The following is a 20,508-nucleotide window of genomic DNA, read 5'->3' as shown; positions in this document are numbered from 1 at the left end:
ACGCGGCAGTACGGTAACTGAGACGCCATGATTTACGACGGGCCCGGCGAATGGCATTTTCACTTTAATAAATAATATACGGACGCGGAATGAAACAGAAGCCACACCCCTGAAGTTGGTATTGTGGGGAAAGGTGAAATCTGGAAATGCCATTAAATTAGTTTTTTTTTTTTTTCTGTTTGGAAGTTTGAGTTTTGTTAAGTTCCTCAAATAACTTCGTAAGAGAGAGAGAGATAGAGAGAGCTAGGATGGAAACACAGTTATCCCCTTTCCCTTCAGTAATTATTAAATCCTGACACGCTGATTGCCAAATGGATTAAGCACTGAAAGAATTCTAAATTCTTCAACTACATATTCCAACAATCCAGAGAGTAGAGAACACGCCCTTCCATTATAGTTTGTGTTTGTAGTTTTTAGCCTAACCCAGTGTACGCACGAAGTTTAAGCGTGTGTGTGTGTGTGCGTGTTAGGATCCTAAATGAAACATTATATTGAAAAATACTAGACGCAAATATTTATATAACTTATAGAACACAAGAATAAAATGCCTTTCTTTAAATCGCTCCTTACACTACGGGCATTTCGACTTCTTTTGTCCTTTCCTAAGGCAGTTCTGATTCAGGAATTGTGTTTGCCATACATTCAGTGAAATTATTGACCGTCTGTCTTATGGTTAGACGTTGCGTCTGTTCACTTTTTTTAAGCCCCTACTGCCACTTTTAGAAATAACAGAAATGCACGATGTATTCGTCAAGAAGTTTTAAAATATCGATTAATCAATGGAGAAAATTTTAAGTAATATTTTATTTTATTTTTTTTTCTCCTCAAAGTTTTCTTTTTCACTCAGACTTCATCATGCTTACAAAATACACTTCGCATCTATTGTTGACTCGTTTCCCTGGTGACAAAATGCACAGTTGAATGCAAATAGCAGAACTTCGTGTACTGTACGTTCTTTTGGCTACGATAATTCTAAACAAAGATCAATACCAACAGAGAGAGAATGCTTGCACTGAAATAGAACCAACCACATGATTTCAACAACAACAAACAAACAAACAAAAAAAAACATTGACGTCAGAAAGTGCATGACATTTCGTTAGTAAAAAATGAGAAACTATTTTTTTTTTAACCAAGCTTGTTTTAGATCCCAGAAGAAAAGGTGCAACTATTTTTGCAGTTATTTATTCATTCGGTACATTTTGGCAGAAACGGTTGTGGGCTTAGTGAACATGTGATCCTAATGCAATTTATAATTGAATTAATACATAAATGCAATTCTATCACTGTTAAGATAGAGTGGATGCGTTAAAGTATTTTAAATAATGTAGTGTCTTGCACCTCATTCTTATGGGTAAGTGTGTGCGTTAAATCTTCACGCTGGGACACTCGTCAACCAAATCAGGATACTACATAGAAGTTGAATATCACCCTGAGAATCAGATATCTGTCCTGGGAGTGATTAAGATTCCGTCAAGGTGTGTGTGTGTGCGATGTGTGTGTGTAAGAGAGGGAGCTAACGGAAAGGTCAGAGGTTGAAACCTAGGTCAACAACCTTAACAACCGGTGCCGCATCCGTGAGCATGGCTGTCAGCGAAGATACGTTCCGTAAATTTTTCCCTTAAGGAACACTAAATAAAACATATCTACAATCAATAAATTAGCCGTTTTATACACAAATATAAAAACTGGGTTTTATATTCGTGTATTAATTTGTATAGTAATAATTTAATATCCGCTAATAATGTGCACTTCCTCCAAAAAAGTAATGGAATGATTGCAAAATTGATTAAGTTTAAAATACTGTCTAATTATGATGTAATAAACTTGAGGGAATAAACCCCGAATCATTTGAATACTTTAATAATAAACTAATCTCTATAAATCTAAAAGAATATCTTAGAATTTCTCTTTTTCGGTTTCATCATCCTCTGAGGTAATCTTGTTTAAAAGTATTTTTTAATTTAGCGTTATTTTGGCAGAAAATTTTCTTTTATGTTCTGATTTATTTTCCAGGTACTAAAACATTCCGTCGATGTAGACGGAACTTTACTATACATCGTTTATTATACCATTCAAATCTAAACTAGCAAAACGTGATTTCTCTGGAAAGTATATCACCATTATTATTTTACTAATTAGATGGCAAATATTCCCTTTTTTCTATGTTTCTATTCGTATTTGATGGATGACTAACATATTTGTTATTGGTAATCGTAGTTTGTGTTTTATTGCAACCTAAAACCATTTCATGCTTGTATTCATTTAAACTCTTTTTGTGTGTGTAGCAGATCAATGATATGAGACTGACAAAACACAACAAAGAAACGTGATAATACTACCGTTACTCCTTCAGCACATTAGTATTATGTGCTGCGGGATTATTATATTATATTATATTGCTGGAACCAAAGGAAGAAGGTATCGTATTCCTGGAACTCAAAGCAGAAAAGATGCATCTCTAGAAGCTAAAGAAGAGAGAAATGCATCCCTTGATTTTACAGAAGAGTGTACATTCCTGACTTCTAAAAACCAGGAAAGCATAACCTGAAACAGTATGAATGCTTTACTCATTCTTTTAGCTTAAAGGAGAGAAAGACTTATTCGCAGAACGTATAAATTTTGCTCTGCTTCGAATATTCTAAATTAACTACCATAAAACAAGAATCTTTCAAATTTTTAGCTGTAACGTTAGTTGCTGAGCATTGCCTACTAGCAAAGACACAAATAACATATTTAAAACCAAATAACGAGCATTTTCAGTGTGAATGAGTATCGTATAAATTTTAATTGAAGATTTATTTCTATATTAAAAATGAATATTTAACCATATTATAATATTCATTTTATTTATTGAATTATTGATTTGCTAAATATAGAAATTTATTCATACTCAAATATGAATTTTAATTATTTTCATAACTGTGCACACACGACACTGATTTGCTGTGCACTAGGTTTATCACATCTTCCATGAGATGCTGATATGTTAAAAATATATTGCGTTAATAAGTGTTATGATATCTGAATAATTAGTTTGTGACAAAAAAGAAACAAGTGAATGAATTAACTATTCTTTTATCCTCGGTGAATCCTAATATTATTTTCTTATGTCTTTCGCCTCTTAGGAAACTATTCCCGTCTCATCTGTGAGATACAATTCGTCCGCAGCATGGGATATTATCTAATTCAGATCTACATCCCAGCTGGTCTCATAGTCATCATCTCTTGGGTGTCCTTCTGGCTGCATCGCAATGCCACCCCCGCCAGGGTTGCTCTGGGCGTCACAACCGTACTGACCATGACTACACTCATGTCCAGCACCAACTCCGCCTTACCAAAGATCTCCTACATCAAGAGCATTGATGTTTACTTGGGAACATGTTTTGTCATGGTGTTTGCCTCACTTTTGGAATATGCCACAGTCGGCTACCTTGGCAAACGCATCGCCATGAGAAAAACCCGTACTCAGCTGATCGCCAAAATGGCCGCGCAGCATAGAGAGAGGTGTACAGCCCACGCACATGCCGCTGCTGCCGAAGGGCCAGGGGAAGCCGTCCTGCTTGCGGGCAATGCAGAGGTTCCTCTCATGAAAACAGCGGTAAGCAGTTTCAATCCACGAGATTTAATTTTATATTTCCAAGCAGAATTTATTCATAAACGCCTCCTAGGAAACGTATGTATATTATACAATTCCCTTTAATTCTAGAATACGATTCTATATGTCTATTGTAAAATTCCTGAACTTACAGAAAGTGTAATTAGGTAATTTGTAGAAATTTGTACAAATTTTCTGTCCGTGCGCACGCGTGTGTGTAATTAAAAAGACAGGGTACTGGTAGCCTAAAATGAATTATTTTATAGATATATAAGGTTTAGTAATACTTTCGTAACGGGTAACTCCAAGGCTTAATCCCATTACACTTATAATTCTATATGTCAACAGTATTTTAAAATTTACTAAGGTATATAACAGAGGAAAGGAACTCAGGATTTTTTAACTTTTCAGACGGTACTTTATGGTGATGCATATTATGCATCATCGTATAAACATTTTATAAGAAATTTCACAAACTTCAATCAAATAAAAGTTTAATAAATAAGCCATTATCCCCTTGTTTTGCGTGTTTGTTAGAGCTATGAAATATTTTAATTCTTAATTCAATAGTTCCTATAAGGAAATACTTAATAAGATGCGTTTTGAATAGTGTAAAATTTGTAGATGTATGTTCGTAGATGCATACAATATGTTTGTAGATTAGTTAAATTAGAAATTGTTGAATTAATGTAGACATTGATTTACAATATCCATCTCTTGAATTACAGATAATTGTTAAACTGGTGTAACGTCTAAACTCGCATTCATTCACTTAAAATCTGCTGTTGTCATAGCTATGGAGTCAGTACATTCTTTCTGTAATTTACCTTTAGACATGTAAAATATAATAAAGTAGCATTATAGGGATATTTTAAGTAATGATCTTTTAAGACTAAGATATTTCTGATACTGTACTTTATTCACTGCATTCATAGATTTCGAAAATATATTTCCTCTATTCCGGAAAACCATACATTTGAATTGTTGCAAGAAACGAAATTCAATGTCTTTGTTCTCTGTGCTCATGAAGAATCTCTCTTTCCACACACAGACACTACGGAGCTGTAACAAGGTTCGTTAAACACTAGAGCATTTTTGTGTCCGGATACTTTAGATTGTCTACCTAATCATTAATATGACATTGACCACCATACTGAATGAAAACAGGGAGTTGCTCTGATGTTGGCAAACGCAGTTCGCATTCTTTGACTCAAAATCATACGGCAACACTTTCTCTTACAATTTATGTAATAGGTGACGAAAGTAAATACAGAACGCCATAGATTCAATATTTTTCATATCCCTCAAAACAGAAAATGAAACATGCTCATTTTGTTATTAAGAAGTCGATGTTTTACCAACATCATGTAAAGCGACAGTTAGTTAATGAGCGAAACCACACTCTTCTATCTTCATATATGTCTTCTACTTCTGGCAGGATTCCAAACTCTGCTCTGTTCCACGAGTGATGTGGAATGTGCTTGGACAAAATCACTGTTTCTTGAGGAATCTGGTTTATTTTGCTGTTGTGTTGTTTTTTGTGTGTGGCATAACACAAACTTTCACGATGTGGTACTTCTACGTCACTTTAATTGTTATTTCAAATCTTGACGTAACAATTAAAAGAGTTACGAATTTTAATTTTTACCTCAATTCTTGAGGTGGTAAACCTGCACTACATTACTGCTATGAGGAAGATCAGTTTTTATACTAGTTTGTTTTTAAGTTTGGTTTCTAGGGTATTAGGCCCTACTCTAGAGATCAGCTGTGGAGCTTTTTCAAGCCACTTCAGGCCCTACTAATGATTTCACACCGGGCGATGAAATTCATCTCCCACCTCAAAGGCAATCACAACACATCCATACACACACACACAGCAGGATTCCAACTGTCATCCTATTTTTGGAGAGCGAGTAAGCTATCCATTCGGCTGACCAGGACGGCATCCTCTAAGCTCACTTCTGCCATTCGACACAATCTCAAACTATTCAAGTCTAAACGTTGTTCATTCGTCTCCATCTTTACGAACACTTTCCTTTACAAGGAGGAAATATCTTACTTCCAGGATAATCTACCAAGCTATTCAAGTCTAATACTAATGGGGTCTCTCTATATTTCCGACGTTTATCCATTATGGTTTTAACAACTATAAACCTTTGTTGTTAGCAAAGGTTGACTCCAGAATATAACGTGTTCGTTAGTTCATATTCGAAGAATTAAATCAGGAAATTTTCGTTTCCTTTACTTCAAAAATAAGAGCAGATCTTATCTTGAAATGAATCTTGATAATAGGCGCCATCTCTCTGTCTAGTAATTATGACTAGTGCTTTCACCCCCAATATGAGAAAATAAATAAATAAAAACGTCTCATGTTTGATGTGGAGATCAATCTTTTTTGTGGGAGAGTCTGTTCAAAGAGGCCTCCATCAATACGCCTACCTGCCTACGTTCACGTAACCTTACACGTTGCCATCGTTCGAGGTTTAGACCTATGAATTGAAAAATAAACTGAATGTATGTGCTGTTTTATCTCCATTCTATAATAACAAAACTGCCATCTATAACGATATATGAAAATACAATATTATTTAAGTGTGAGACGCATGTTTTAAGGATATAGAGAAAGACAAATTGTTAATGGATGATTCAAACATATTAACACAATAGCATGAATTGTGTTAATAAAGTCACATGGGAAAGTTCAGTCATTAGGAGGGGAGAGAATCCTCCTACGCCTTTTCTGAATCGATGGAACTAAGAGTATGTCCAAATTTTCCACACCCTTTTGTCCATCTACAAACAGAACACCACAATCGCTATATATCAGTCCCAACTGGATGTTCAAAAATGAGCAATGTCTATCCAGATAGCCAGCGATTATATTTAAGGAATATAACTTAAATATATAAAGATATTGTACACAATGAAAACGGTTATGTTTCGAAATATAAACCGAGTTGTTTGTAGCACAATGAGAAAGATCAAACAAATAAAAGAGCTGAAAAATAGTGTAATATAAGAAAGATAAAAGGAGACGGTGTAAAGCAAATAAAATTATTCAGGAAGACAAATGAGCTTTTAGAGTTGATTTTTTTCTGTTTATATTGCTATGTTTGGCTTTTCATATGAAAGCAAATCTAGTCTAAGAGCTAATGAAATAGTAATGCAACAAATGTTTTATTAATCTTATATATTCTATTAATCATTTTTATCAAATGATTCATTTAAACTAATCATGTGTAGTTTGTTCATAACATAATTAAATTACTTCTTTATAACATGTGAAAAATGCAGTCTTTAAAATGAATCAAATCTACTTCTCCATTACCTTTATCTTTCGGTCCGCTTTATATTTTAATAATCTTTATCAATAAAGGTTTTCAACAATGAATTGCATGCCATTGTTCTTCAGGAAGAACTTAGGCTGTAAGAAGTCTGCTTTTAACTTTCTTTGAATAAATCAGAGCATTTATTCATAAAAAATATCAGACAAAATAGCACAAAATTATACGATTTGAGTTCTCTTTTGTTTTCTGTTCTTTCTCATTATTTTACTAATAACGTGGTTATGATTCAAATTTTGATCCGCATTCAAAGAATTTCTCATTAATGTTATTTTTCCATGCCACTCGAACACTCTAGTTAAAGTTAAGTTACATCAAGCGTTAATATTTTTCTTTCTCGGTTTCATTAAACTGTTATGTATCTCTGTGTATGTGTGTGAGTGCCTGCGTTAGTGTGTAACAGAGTTAGAGAAGGTAACTTTATGAGGCGTTTATCTTATCATATCTTTCAAACTACGACATTCTGCGTACTGTGTGAACTGTTCTGAATAATATGAAGGAGGCAGATTGTTCTCGCTGTCATTTTCATCCATACGTTTTATTTTTGGATGAATATTTCTGTTCGGCTCTTCTGACATTTAAATTATGGATAAGCGGAATTTCCGATACGCGGTTTATCCACATATATCATTAAATATTTTATGAATAAATTATTCGTTATAAAAAACGTTGATTAAGCAGATTTCATTTCATACAGTTACCAAAATCGAATCAAGAAATAAATGAAAGATAAAATAATAAGATTATATATTCCAAATATTTCCATCCTTTCGCCGGAAATATTTGGAACATTTAGAGTCTTACAGAAAGAAAGGTTCTATCTTTATTAATGCATAAATGTGAAACCAAATAAATTACCCTGCGTAGAGTTGATGTTTGTGAGTGTACATCTTCTACAATGACCACGCTCTTGCTCCTCCCTCTGAATATGATCCTGGAGCGAGAGATCATGGCCCTGTCAAGTGATTGTTCTGCAATGAATTCAACGCATCTGTAGAGATAGCTAATGATCAGCAACTGTTCATGTGTAGGCCTAATATACATGGTATACCGATAGGAAAATCGCTATATGGATGTTCTTCAAGAGAATCAAACAGGTTATGGAAATGAAATAGTTAAGTTGCGGAAGACATTTACACCATTTATGGAAAATAATTGTGAAGGATGTGGCAAGGAATTAAAATACTGAATTTCTTAAAGAGGAGTGCGTTATTATCTGTGATTGAATAAGTTGCGTAGCCTTGAAGATAAATTAAAGTCCTCTAAATGAGTAATAGTCCCGAAACAACAACTTTAAAGGAATTTCATTAGAAAAAAAATTACTTTGGTATCAGGCTTTGGTATTTGACCAGCCAACTTAATAAAACCTTTGAAGAAACAGGATTTTCGTATGACATTTGCAAAGAAGAATGCAAATCAAATGCACAATATCTCAAAATATGTCGTAGATGATATTCTTTTTCATGTAACAGGACACCAATACAATGTTGGGTGCAATGTTTGGTTTAATATATGGCTGAATCCTTAATGATTCATTCTAACATTTTTGGTACTCTCCATAGGAAATGCAACGCATTCACCATATCATCCCGTGTAGCTTTTGCATTGTAATATTTTTTAATGATGGAGGTACAAGTAAGAGTTTCGAATATCTTGTAAAGTTTGCATGAAGAATGGAATCAACTCATAACTACAGGGTTTAAACGGAAAAAAGATCGCCGTGCAGCAAATGAACAGTGAATATTATTATCCAAGATGATCTTCTTTGTGTCTTTATGGCTGATTTCATTTAATGACTAAATGCAATAATTTTTCCGGATGGATCTCAATGGAATGTATTGTCTATCAGTTATGAGTTATCAATTTGCCTATTTGTTGGAGGAGAGAGTATTTTTACTCCTCACATTGAGACTCAACGTAATAAAAAGAACGTTCCAGACATATATGACACTATTGTTCCTCTTGTATCATACAGGAAATCATCGCTCAAGAAATCCAAGAAGGTGAAAATCTTTCGCAATTGCTAAATATCTCTTAACACCAATTAGCTACACTAACTACAAATAATTGTCGGGACATTTTAGAAATTCACAACTGATACCAACAGGCGAACCGTAATATTGAGTTTGCCCACCTTTGGCTTTGATCATCTCCTGCACCCTTGAGGGAGGCTTCTCACCAATGTGCGAAAGACATCAGGTGGACTTTGTATCCATTCCTTCATCTCTTCATACCATTCTATAACAGCTGCAGCTATGTAGCATGGGACATTGTTGTCTTGATAGTAACACGGGTCCGATCCATAAACACTGCACATTGTAGGCAGCATCTGATTATCCAGAATATCAACATACTGAGCTGCCTCTAGGGAACCACGGACATCGACCAGTGATCCCACTCGAAACCAGCTGAATGCATCGCACACCATTACTCCTACACCAACAAACTTTACTGTGAGTATAACACACCGAGGTAACGAGCGCTCACCATGCTGCCTCCACACTGCCAACAGACTGGAAATAGGCGAACCTTGATTCATCGCTTCAGAGTACCGTATTCCACTAGTCAGTTGTCCAATTCACACGCCCTTTTCACGAGGCCAGACGAGCCGCTTTGTTCGTTGTTGTGATGTTCAGCGTGTGTGCAGTTGCTCTTCCGTGGAAACCAAGTACATTTAGTTCTTTTCGTGCAATATTAGTGCTCACTATGGCGTTATTGGCGCTTTGGAACTCATCGCGTATGGTTTGAGCCGATTGTAGCCGGCTCAGACCATTTGCGTGCCACTCGTTTTAACATCCTCCTGTCCCTGTCAGTCAATTTCTCAACCCCTTGGTGTTTCCCTACACCAGTAATGCCAGAAGGTCTTATTTTATTGATCACATCGACAAACCCTTATTTTGAATGCTCCAGTTGAGCGACAATGGCACGTATGGACATGCCGCCAATGTGACAGCCCATGAAGACACCTCTTTCGATGTCACCGAGTTCACGTCGTGCTGCCATACCACCTGTATTCAACTGCTACGATGAAGTTTTAAGTTATGGTTTGTTATTAACAAACCATAACTTAAAAAACAGTGGTGTCCGGACAATTATTAGTAGATATTGTATATGAAGGATAAGAGCATGTTTCATTTTAATGTATATGTAGACCATGTAACATCACAGAAAGCAGTAAAAATGATGTAGAACTTCTCATAAGCTAATGTTTGCTGTGCGGTTAATCTTCCAGCTAATTTCCCGTGATTTTGGACGAGATTATAGTACTCTCAGACCAATATTTTTATTTGATAAGAAAAATTATCTCCAGAATGAGGAGAGAAGTTCAAGATTTTTTATCTAAGGCATCGATGCCCCCCCCTCCCCGAATCTTGGATCTCCAAAATAATATAATAACGATAGTCTAGATTAACTGTTAGTTTACCAAGCGGCATATTTTATGGTAATTCCTCACGTGAAAAGGGCGAAAATTACCAGAAGATTATTTTAGAAATCCAAGACCGGATCTCCAGTAAAATACGATACACAAACAGAATCTGTGTTCTTGTTTTATGTTGCTTTTTTTTTCAAAAATGTTGATTTTTCATTCCTATTCGTATCAAGCATTATCTGAAGAGCTTCATCTGATCTCCTTTAACGATAAACCCCATGTGATTTACTTAACCATAATTTGAAGCAACAGAACACTTCTGAAGGCAGATAAACACAAAAATAAATAAATCAATATATTGATAATGCCCACTGATAATTGCGCAATCAACAGAATAATTGGTATAAATATTAATTAAAATATAATTCGATATTTAAAAGATAAAGTTTCGTTATTGGTTCCTAAGTGAACTGAACATAACATTAAATACATTCATCTATTTAAAAATTCTACATTTTTCCTAATTTTCACCATTATACTCTCGTTTTCAGTTATGTTGCTAGAATTTAAACGAAGGGTCCTCATTTTTCCAGATTGCTTCCGTAGTAAAGTTTAGCTTTTTTAGCTTGTTGAAATCTGTGTGTAATTGACTACGTTTATTTCCTCATCACTAATGCTTATAGCAGTATTAAGACTGCATTGTAACGAATTATAGATGTTAGGACACTTATTTTAACCAATTATGTTTTGTATACTTCATTAAAATTTATCTCTGCAAGATATCATTAGCTCCTTTTTGAGATTATTTCATTCTAGTTTTGATAATTAAATAAATCTAAATGACAAGAGTAATTAAATGATAAAAATTTAAATAATAATTATGAAGAAATTTATACAAACACAAAATAAATTAATTTTGGTGTGCATTTATTATTATTATTATTATTATTATTATTATTATTATTATTATAGGTACCTCCAGGGAGTTGGGAGTTCATTGAGGGAGGCCTCGATTGTGTACAGTTCTTATCTATCCTAAATATAATTACCAAAGACGAACTCACAATTTCTACTAGCAGCTTATTGCATTCACTTACTAAATGCCATAAAAAGAACTTGGACCTAACATTCTTGATCCCACCCTGACTCACCTTCCAGGGAATGCCGGAGTTATTCTCCTTTCTACTTTGAGTCGCAAACTTTTCTTTGTAACTATATTGTGAGAACTCTTACCAATTTATAATTTCTATCATTTATTCTCTCCATTTTCAAGAAGGTCCCCTTCGGTCTGCCTTCATATATCAAGTTTCATAAGTCAGATTTTGATTATCCCCCGTTCCACCTTTTCGACTCTTTACTCATCTTCATGGAATTCGGGTGGTGATGATATCTGTGCAGAGTGGTCCAGATGCGGTCTTATCGAGGCATTGAAAAGTGAAACAATAACTTCCTTATTCGTACAAGTTAGTTCTTTTCAATATTGCAGTTCAATATTTATATATCTAGTATGATGTCTTAGCTGCCTTGTCAATGTAGTTCTAACTTTTATGACTTTAATGTCTTAAAGTTAAACTTTAATGATCTTCAGTCCAAAATACATAACCTTGCACTCGGCAACTCTAAAAGGGCACTTATTAGCATTTACCCAAATCAGCCTGCTCAAGTTAGCCTTCAAAGATCCGGTATCAGAAATGTCCTTTACAAACTGACCCAACTTTGCATCATCTGCATATAAATCATATTTCTCTCAAGACAGTAATCAATGTCATTAATACACAAGTTGAGAACAAATGATCCAAGGATTTGAGCCTGTGGTATCCCCAACAGTCACCCTTATTCTTTTAGATTCAGTTTCTCCATACATCATTCTTCAACACTTTCTGATAACCATGCTGCAATTCATTCTAAGCTTATTTTACATACACATCCCTTCGAATTTGTACAGGGTGGCCTATAAATCACGAAGGGGTTTAAAATGTGAATAACCTTTTTGATTTTTTTAAATTTTATTTTTTTCAGGTATTCTAAGGAACACTTGTGAAATTAATCATGGAAAATTTCACAACCCAACACCGAACCAAAATCGTGCAATTTTATTTTGAAAATGAGCATTCGATTATTCTAAACCAAATATCACATCGTCGCCATTTTAATGCCATCGGAAATAATGATTAGTCGCTTGACTGAATATCTTGATTGCCAGCAAGAGGATTCCGTAAGTAACTTCCCACGATTCTGGAGACCTCTTTCAACCAAGACAGAGGAAAAATCGCCGTTTTCCTCTTTTTCTGGTCTAGCTTTTTTCAAGATTACGACGGTAATGCAGTGACGGTCACTGGGGAGCGATATATGCCTATTATTGAAATTTTCGCATATGCCTGCAGTAAAAAAACAGACCCGAGATGCGGTTTCAACAAGATAGAGTCTCTTCCCAAACCGCTATAGTTACAATAAACTCCTAAGGCACATTTTTGGCGAGCGAATAATTTCGTGAAGATCTGAAATTAATTGATCATCACGTTTTCCAGATCTGACCCCCCCCCAGAGTTCTCCCTATGGGAGTTACCTGAAGTAAAAGGTATATGTGAACAATCCTCAGACAATCCAACAGCTGAAGGAGAACAGTTGTGCAGGAATTCAGGTGCTGCATCCAGAAACATTATCAGCTGTCATAGAACATTCCGTAATAAGGGTGTGAAGCCTAAAAGAATGAATGAATGATTTTCCTTTCATCCTTACTGATTGTAGGGGGTCAGCTGTGCTACTATACTAGGGACGTGACTATGAGCAAGGTGGTTCCCCGTTGCCTTCCTTGTCGTGCTATGTTCTATGGGTCCGGTTTGCCTGGGGATGAAAAGCCCCAGAATAAACTGGGGGAAAAACCTACTGTTCACGCCCAAGACCGGCTAACTTGGCTGTGGCTGAGGAAGATCTTTCAGCTCCTCACGTCATCGACGGGAATCGGACCTAGGACAGTCCTTCCCCAGCTATATGGTTGCGAAGCGCACAATGACTAGGCTAACCGCGCAGACATTAGGATAATCGTGCGGAATAGAAAACCCAATTATGATAAATCACATCAAGAAAATGATGTGGTTTTTCATAACTAACAAACCTCTCCTGGTCTGGTTTTCTGTATTTCATATTAATGAAAAATAATAAAAATGACTAATAAATAAAAAACATTATTAAATGTTTAAGCCCCTTCTTGGCTTATGGACCACCCTATATGAATTCTATCAAATGCCTTTTCAAAAACTAAAATAATCTTTGTGTATCCATTTCCATTGATCAAATTATTTATCATCTATTATAAAACGTACGTAGATTGGAAAAACAAGGTCTCTACCTTTAACAAAGCTATACTGTCCTCATAAAATATTAAAGTACCTACCCAGCCTCTAGATGTGATTTCTCAAAAGTCTTCCTAATACCTTAATAACTATTCCAAAGGTACGGGCCGAACTATACTTTGCTTCATTAGTTCTAGATCCGCTCTTGTATAGGATAATCTTGTCCTCCATCTACTCGTTAGGGACGGTATTCATGTTGAGGCTAAATCTAAACAACCAGGTTAGAGGCATAGCTAATTATCTTGAACTTTCCCTTAGCAAAACTGCTGATATCTCGTATAAACCCATTGCTGTGTTCGCATCAAAACTCTTAAAATCTTTTAACACCTCCACCTCTTTTACCGCTACATTTAGTCTAGAACCATCTCATGTTTCAGGGAATTAATTGGTCTGTCAAGAATGTATAACTTAAAAAAAGTGATTACCTACTGTAATAACTCCGTTATTTTCGGTGCATTCGACACTTTCCAGCCGTCAGTACCAACTAAGGTTATCCTATCATGATTCATTCCAAATTTCAACCGTTATTCATTCATTTTACATCCCTGTGGTTCATGCTTCCTACCACTAATTCTTTTACTATTTAGTTTCTCATACCAAGGCTGCAATATTTAATTTAAGCTGTGCCTTGGTAATTAATTAATTACCAAGGCACAGCTTTTATTATTATTAACGGTGAAAATTTAAAGCTATTTTTAACGATGAAAATTTAACTAGCAATACATTCCAGAAAAACTCAAGCATACTAATTAGAATTAGCAGTTAAAACAATTATTTGTATATCACCAACAAGTTATTGGGCTATAAAGATTTTACTTTCAGTAGAAATTTGTTCAGGTGCTATTTCAAGATTGATTTAAGAAAATGAGTAACATTATTGACTGCTTTATGTGTTATAAATGATCTGTGGGCTGTTGATAAACGATCAGGAAAATGATTGGTAAATGTATTGTTAAATTTGAAGTCGATGGCTAATTTAACCTCGTTTCCTAAACATTTATCAAAAACTGACATGTTCATCACCTTCAAAAATGTGTTTCTTTATTGTATCTAGTGGATGTGTATACAGATAATAATATAAACTCTCGTTTTATCATATATCCATACAGAAATGCCAGTGTTTTATTATTCTTAACCATATCCTAAAAGAAATAATTATGGGTCAATAAACAGCTGTTATGATACGAATGTGATTGTCACACCAAAATTTCCTGTACACGGTTTGCCAAAAATCATTCATTCGGTTGTGAGACTTATCAGGGAATTCCAGATATCCTCACAGCCAAACTAAAAGAAAGAAAGCTAACTATTAATCAGCTGAAAGACAAAAGTGCTCATGCCAAAATATCCTTAGAGGATGACAGTGAAGTATTATCCATAACTTTCTTTCTTGGCATACACTTAATCCCAACGAAAAACATATACTCAATATCACATCCACTACTTACCTAAATAAATGTATTAGTAGAGACCATAACATGAGCACGCAATAAAGTTATCCTCTTCTAGTCATGAAGGTTCCCCTCTGTACTTCGCAGGTTACTGAGTTGAACGAACTTGGACACATAAGCAGGATTTGGTGTAGAGGAACAACGGCAGGGGGTAGAAGATATAATGAGGTATGTTCTGGATGTGATACTGAATGTGTGATATTTACTTCAACCAGTAAAAAAATAGTGTTTGCCATTTTATGGTTAATTTTCCCCCATGTACTCCTTCTTTCTTTCAAAATTTGAATATTTTGGAATGCTTCCTTTGCATTTTAGAAGAATTTTTATCATTCGTTGTAGGATTTTATAATTCGTAGATTTCGATTTTCTAGTAGTTCTTTTCTGTTTTTGTTTTGTTTATTTTTATGACATGCATAGATTTTTCCTTCCCCTTTTCCATATTCTAGATGTATTCGGTTTCTCAATTTCAGAACTGCATGTTTAAGTTATAATTTAGTGTTATTGGAAGTAGATTCTAGCTGTACTTGCAAAAAATATGAAATTTTAATAATAATTCATACTCGAAATATTTCTTGATGTTTGCTAATTCTATGCATGAAAATAACAAAATAATTAGCATAATATGTGGACCAAAGGATGGTAATATTGTCTTATAAATGATCAAATATTAATTTAAATAGATATGCTTTAATCTTTAGATTACATGTTTGAAAATTTTTATAATTAAAAAAGAAAAAAGTTTCAAATTACATTTTTATTTCATATGGAATAGTAATATAAATATTATTAAATTCATTCTCCCATTTAAAAGTGAAATTTGAAAGTACTAATTGATAGTTAGGTTGTGATTTTATTATATAGAATATTTCAGTCCGAAGCCTTACAAATGCTTTAATTATAATCTGTTATATTGTTTTGATGATCTAAAATTTAAATCAACATAATTGTTAATTTCAAATAACTGTCGAAGTACCTATGTTTTTATGAACCATTCTGTTTTTATGCTAATATCCATATTTTTAACACCACAAAATAATTGTTGAACTAATCTCTATGTGCAAAAACCGGAACTAATTGTTGCACTAATTTTTATGTGGAATAACCAGAATAATTGTTGAACTAATCTCTACGTGTAACAATCTGAACTAACTGTTGAACACTACTCTCTATCATTAAGAACTGGAACTCTTTATTGAACCAATCCATATCTCTGAACGCTACTGCACACGAAAATTGAATAACAATGTGTAGTAATGCTACAGAAAAATATTGATAATAATTATATACAAACATATACTATTACTTCGAAGCGATTAGAGAAACATGATCGTTGTACTGCGTTCATTGATGTCATTCTTATTTCAATGTTTTATTTATTTTGAATGTTTTAATCCTGTGCTTATTGCTACTATTTTATCGCATTTTATTGATTGATTTCAGGAACGTATACCAAACAAGATTGTCGTTTTCAATTTGAATAGATTTTAACTAGCCACTTACCGATTATTTAATCAACACATGTTTAATTTATTTCCCTATAAGGAAATACTAGCTATCAACAATATAGCCATGTGTGTGTGTATTTGGTTTTAAATTTCTAATCGCAGTTCGTTAAAATAACTAACCAATAAATAAAAATATTTTAACAATTTCAACTAAATGATGCAAAAACAGAATCAGAATTTGACACTAACTCTCTCTCTCTCTTTCTCTTTCTCTCTCTCTCTCTCTCTCTCTCTCTGTCACCGCCCCCCCCCTCTCTCTCTCTCTGAAAAGGTGCAAAGAAAGAAATTCTTCAGAATGAGAGTAAATTATCATGGCAGGTAGTTCTTCACTTAAGCGAGCCCTGGGGTTCAACATAAAATTCTGAACTCACTGTTCAAAACCAATCTTTCGAGTTCCATTGAGTCCACATTTTTTATTCTACATGCTAGATGCTGTGTTCAATGATAAACATAAATATTTGAGCTGATATAACTGTTTGCATTACGTAAAGATATTTTGAATTAATAAATAAATAAAAAACATTAATGACAAAAACTCTGGAAACATAATTTTATCTTTCAGTATGCTAATAGTCAATAAGTAATAAAGATGTACATAGCGATTCTTCAAGGGTTTTATACCTTTCCAATATACCAAATCACTTGACAAAATAGTATTATTCCATCACATATTGTTGTTTTCCATACTGTTGTTTTTATTGCATTTATTTCTAACGCTTTTAGAGAATCAACTTAATAATTTTAAGTTACGTCACTATTTTGAAAATTTCAGGCGTGATTTTATTTTATTTATTTATTTATTTCAGACTACCTTCATAACCCATCTTGCGTAATACTAATACTGATCAGGAAAACCCATGACGAAAGCAGAAAAATTCAGCAGCTAAAAATAGATCCATTACGCTATTGGAATATTAGAAACTAAAAATATAAGTTTAAGCTTAATGCTTGCAAATCATTGCAAGCGGATAAATAATTGATTTAGTAAGAGTTTCTGAAATAAAATTAAATATTTGTGAAAATGTCGAAAACGTGTAAAAAATCAGCATGGGCTGTGTTTTGCTATAGGAACTAAATCTCCATTGTTAGATGTAAGTTCAAATCGCAGGTAGCGATACAGCATCATTTACAATTCAAGTTCATCACGACCTGTATTAAATATTCATATCAATAATAACATTAATCTACAATACAAGTTGTGGTGAAATTTAATATGGCAAATCATTTACCTTTAAGTGGCCCTGCCTACTATAATTTCTTTTAGCAAACCGCTAAGATATACGAGAGTGGTCTAAAAAGCCTCGGCCTCGATCATAGATGGCAACACCATCGGCAACATTTTTGTTTTCTAAGTTGGTACATCTGTCATTAGCATCCATGTGAAATTGCAAGTCATTCTATCAAGTAGTTTGTTTTATACAGCTGTCTGAAGCAAAAGTGTTATCTGTATCCCTTTAAATGAATAAAATTGCTTATCGTGCTGTTATAAAATTCTTTGTAAAAGAAGGCTTAACGCCAAACGAAATTCATTCGAAGTTCATAAAAGCTTATGGGAACTTCTCCTTCTTTTTCGACAATTAAGAAATGGGCTTCCGAGTTTAAACGTGGACGTACCAGCCTTGAAGATGATCCACGTGAAGGATGTCCAAAAAGTGTAACAATACCAGAAATCACTGATCAAGTGCACGATATAGTATTGGATGACCGGGGAGTCAAAGTGCGTGAAATTGTTGAGACTATAGGCATTTCAAAAGAATGTAGGATATATTTTTCATGAAGAATTTTAAATGAAAAAGCTTTGGGCAAGATGGGTGCCGCGCTTGCTCACAGCAGTTAAAAATGCACTCGCGTGAAAATCTCTGAACAGTGCTTGGAGTGTTTTAACAAGAATAAAACTGATTTCGTGCGTCGATGTTTTACTATGGATTAGACTTGGATTCACCACTACACACCAGAATCCAAACAGCAGTCAAAACAGTGGACAGAAGCCGGTTGTTCAGCGCCAAAGAAGACAAAGTCGGTTCCATCAGCAGGCCAGGTAATGGCATCTGTGTTTTGGGATGCTAAAGGTATTCTGTTTATTAATTATCTTGAAAAGGGTAAAACAATAACTGAGAAATATTATTCCGATCTTTTAACCAGACTAGATGAAATAATTCGTGAGAAAAGACCGCAAGGTTTGCAGAAGAAAAAAAAATCATCTTTCATCAGGACAATGCACCTGCCCCCACAAAAGTGTTTTGGCAATGGGAAAATTAAGGGATCTGCACTATGAATTGTTGGAACATCCACCCTATTCCCCCAGATAAATTTGGCTCCCTCTGACTTCTGTGTCTTCCCAAAACTAAACCTCATCTTCGCTAGTCAGCGTTTTTCTTTGAATCAAGAAGTGATTGCAGCTGTAGAAGAGTATTTTGCAGATTTTACTGAGGACCACTACAGGGACAGGATAATGGTGCTGAAGCATCGCTGGAATAAATGTACTAGTCTTAAGGGAGATTATGATGAAAAATAAAAATAATTTTCAAATTATAAATTCGTTTTTCATTCTTAGGCCGAGAACGTTTCAGACCATTCTCGTATATTAAAACAAATTTGAATTTAGTTAATCATGACAGAAGCAAATAAGGGTACGGCCAGTGTGTTTTCTGTCAATTGCGATTATTCTTCTGGAGTATTTGCTTGTTTTTCAAGATGACAAATCTTGAGTTTCCTGGAAGTAAAAAACCTACTTCCTGGTGTGGGTTGGCAAACCTATCTTCTAACTCCGATCTTTCCCAGGACAAATGTCATGACTTGGTAGTACAATGAGGACCTTTGATTATGAAATAGCACAGCATTATATAGGGATGGCCTATAATCAGTTCTCTAGAACTGATTAATAAAGAAATGTTGTTCCATCACTCCATTAGTTGAAGAAGCACAAGGGTTTCGCAATTTCACTACGTTAGCTGTCATTACTTCACGTGAATGTATCAACATGATATAAATTAATCAAATGAAAAATGTCTACCTAACTTTCTCGTCAATTTCCGATGAATAATTTGAAGGAAGTTCATCATAGACCATTCTTTGATGATGAATGATTCTATAATAATAATAATAATAATAATAATAATAATAATAATAATAATAATAATAATGCAGAAGTGCGTTCATCTGGAGCCATCTGCTAACTTACATTTTTTGGACCTTCCTAGGTGATAGCCATGGTCAAAAGGAGAAAAGGCTCCAAGTCATGAGAATTCTGTCCGAAACAGGTGCAAAGGAATTTGTTCGATAATTTCAAATTTTGAGGAAGGATTCATGCAGATTAAGAGGCAGAAAGGCTGAAGAAAACCGGGAATGGAGCATCTAAATAAAACCAGTGACAAAGAAGATGGAAGGGAGAGATGATAGGTGATTGATCTAAATGACGAGTCAATCTCTAGCAACATACGTTTTGTTACACATTTTAAGTAAGTCTGCAGGAAAAGATGATCGAATAGGATTTCGTATGGTCCATTCTGATACTGGACATTGAATAGAAGACTTCCGTAATGTATATCATACATTTTCAAGAATTGTTGTTAACTTCCAAAATAAGAATAGAATCTGTTGAGTTTGGGGAAGATGTGTCTAATCGTATATTGCTGGACCCGATGTTGATGAATTGGGAACGAAACGACATTCCTAACAATTCATATGGGGGTGGGTTACTTGTTAAAAGAATATTTCTGTATTCTCTCGTTAGAGAAAGAAACTTCTATTCAAAGCATATTATATACTTCTTGGAATGGTACGATTATCCTTTATCATCTCCTTGGAAGAACAAGAAGGAAGTCCTAGTGAATGCCACATTGAGACCGTATATTACAGTAAAACATTAATGAGAAAGTCTTCTAGAA

The 20,508-nt window shown here is 34.4% G+C and overlaps 1 protein-coding gene across 1 annotated transcript in view; it reads left to right on the top strand.

The window, feature by feature from the left end:
- The window catches only part of LOC150107419 (gamma-aminobutyric acid receptor subunit beta-like), a 415,258-nt gene that overhangs the window by 298,870 nt on the left and 95,880 nt on the right, over window positions 1-20,508 (top strand). Inside the window, exons 7-8 of the mRNA XM_090391284.1 lie at window positions 3,129-3,605; window positions 12,113-12,123. Of these exons, the coding sequence (XP_090247410.1) occupies window positions 3,129-3,605; window positions 12,113-12,123 (488 nt within the window). The remainder of the gene's footprint in view (window positions 1-3,128; window positions 3,606-12,112; window positions 12,124-20,508) is intronic.

This window comes from Typopeltis vanoorti, chromosome 4, assembly GCF_054136105.1.
Source record: "Typopeltis vanoorti isolate ZY-2024b chromosome 4, IOZ_Tvanoo_1.0, whole genome shotgun sequence".
Classification (NCBI taxonomy): Eukaryota; Metazoa; Arthropoda; class Arachnida; order Uropygi; family Thelyphonidae; genus Typopeltis; species Typopeltis vanoorti.
Note: the sequence above shows the minus strand (reverse complement) of the source record. Positions and strands in the feature narration are given on the sequence as shown.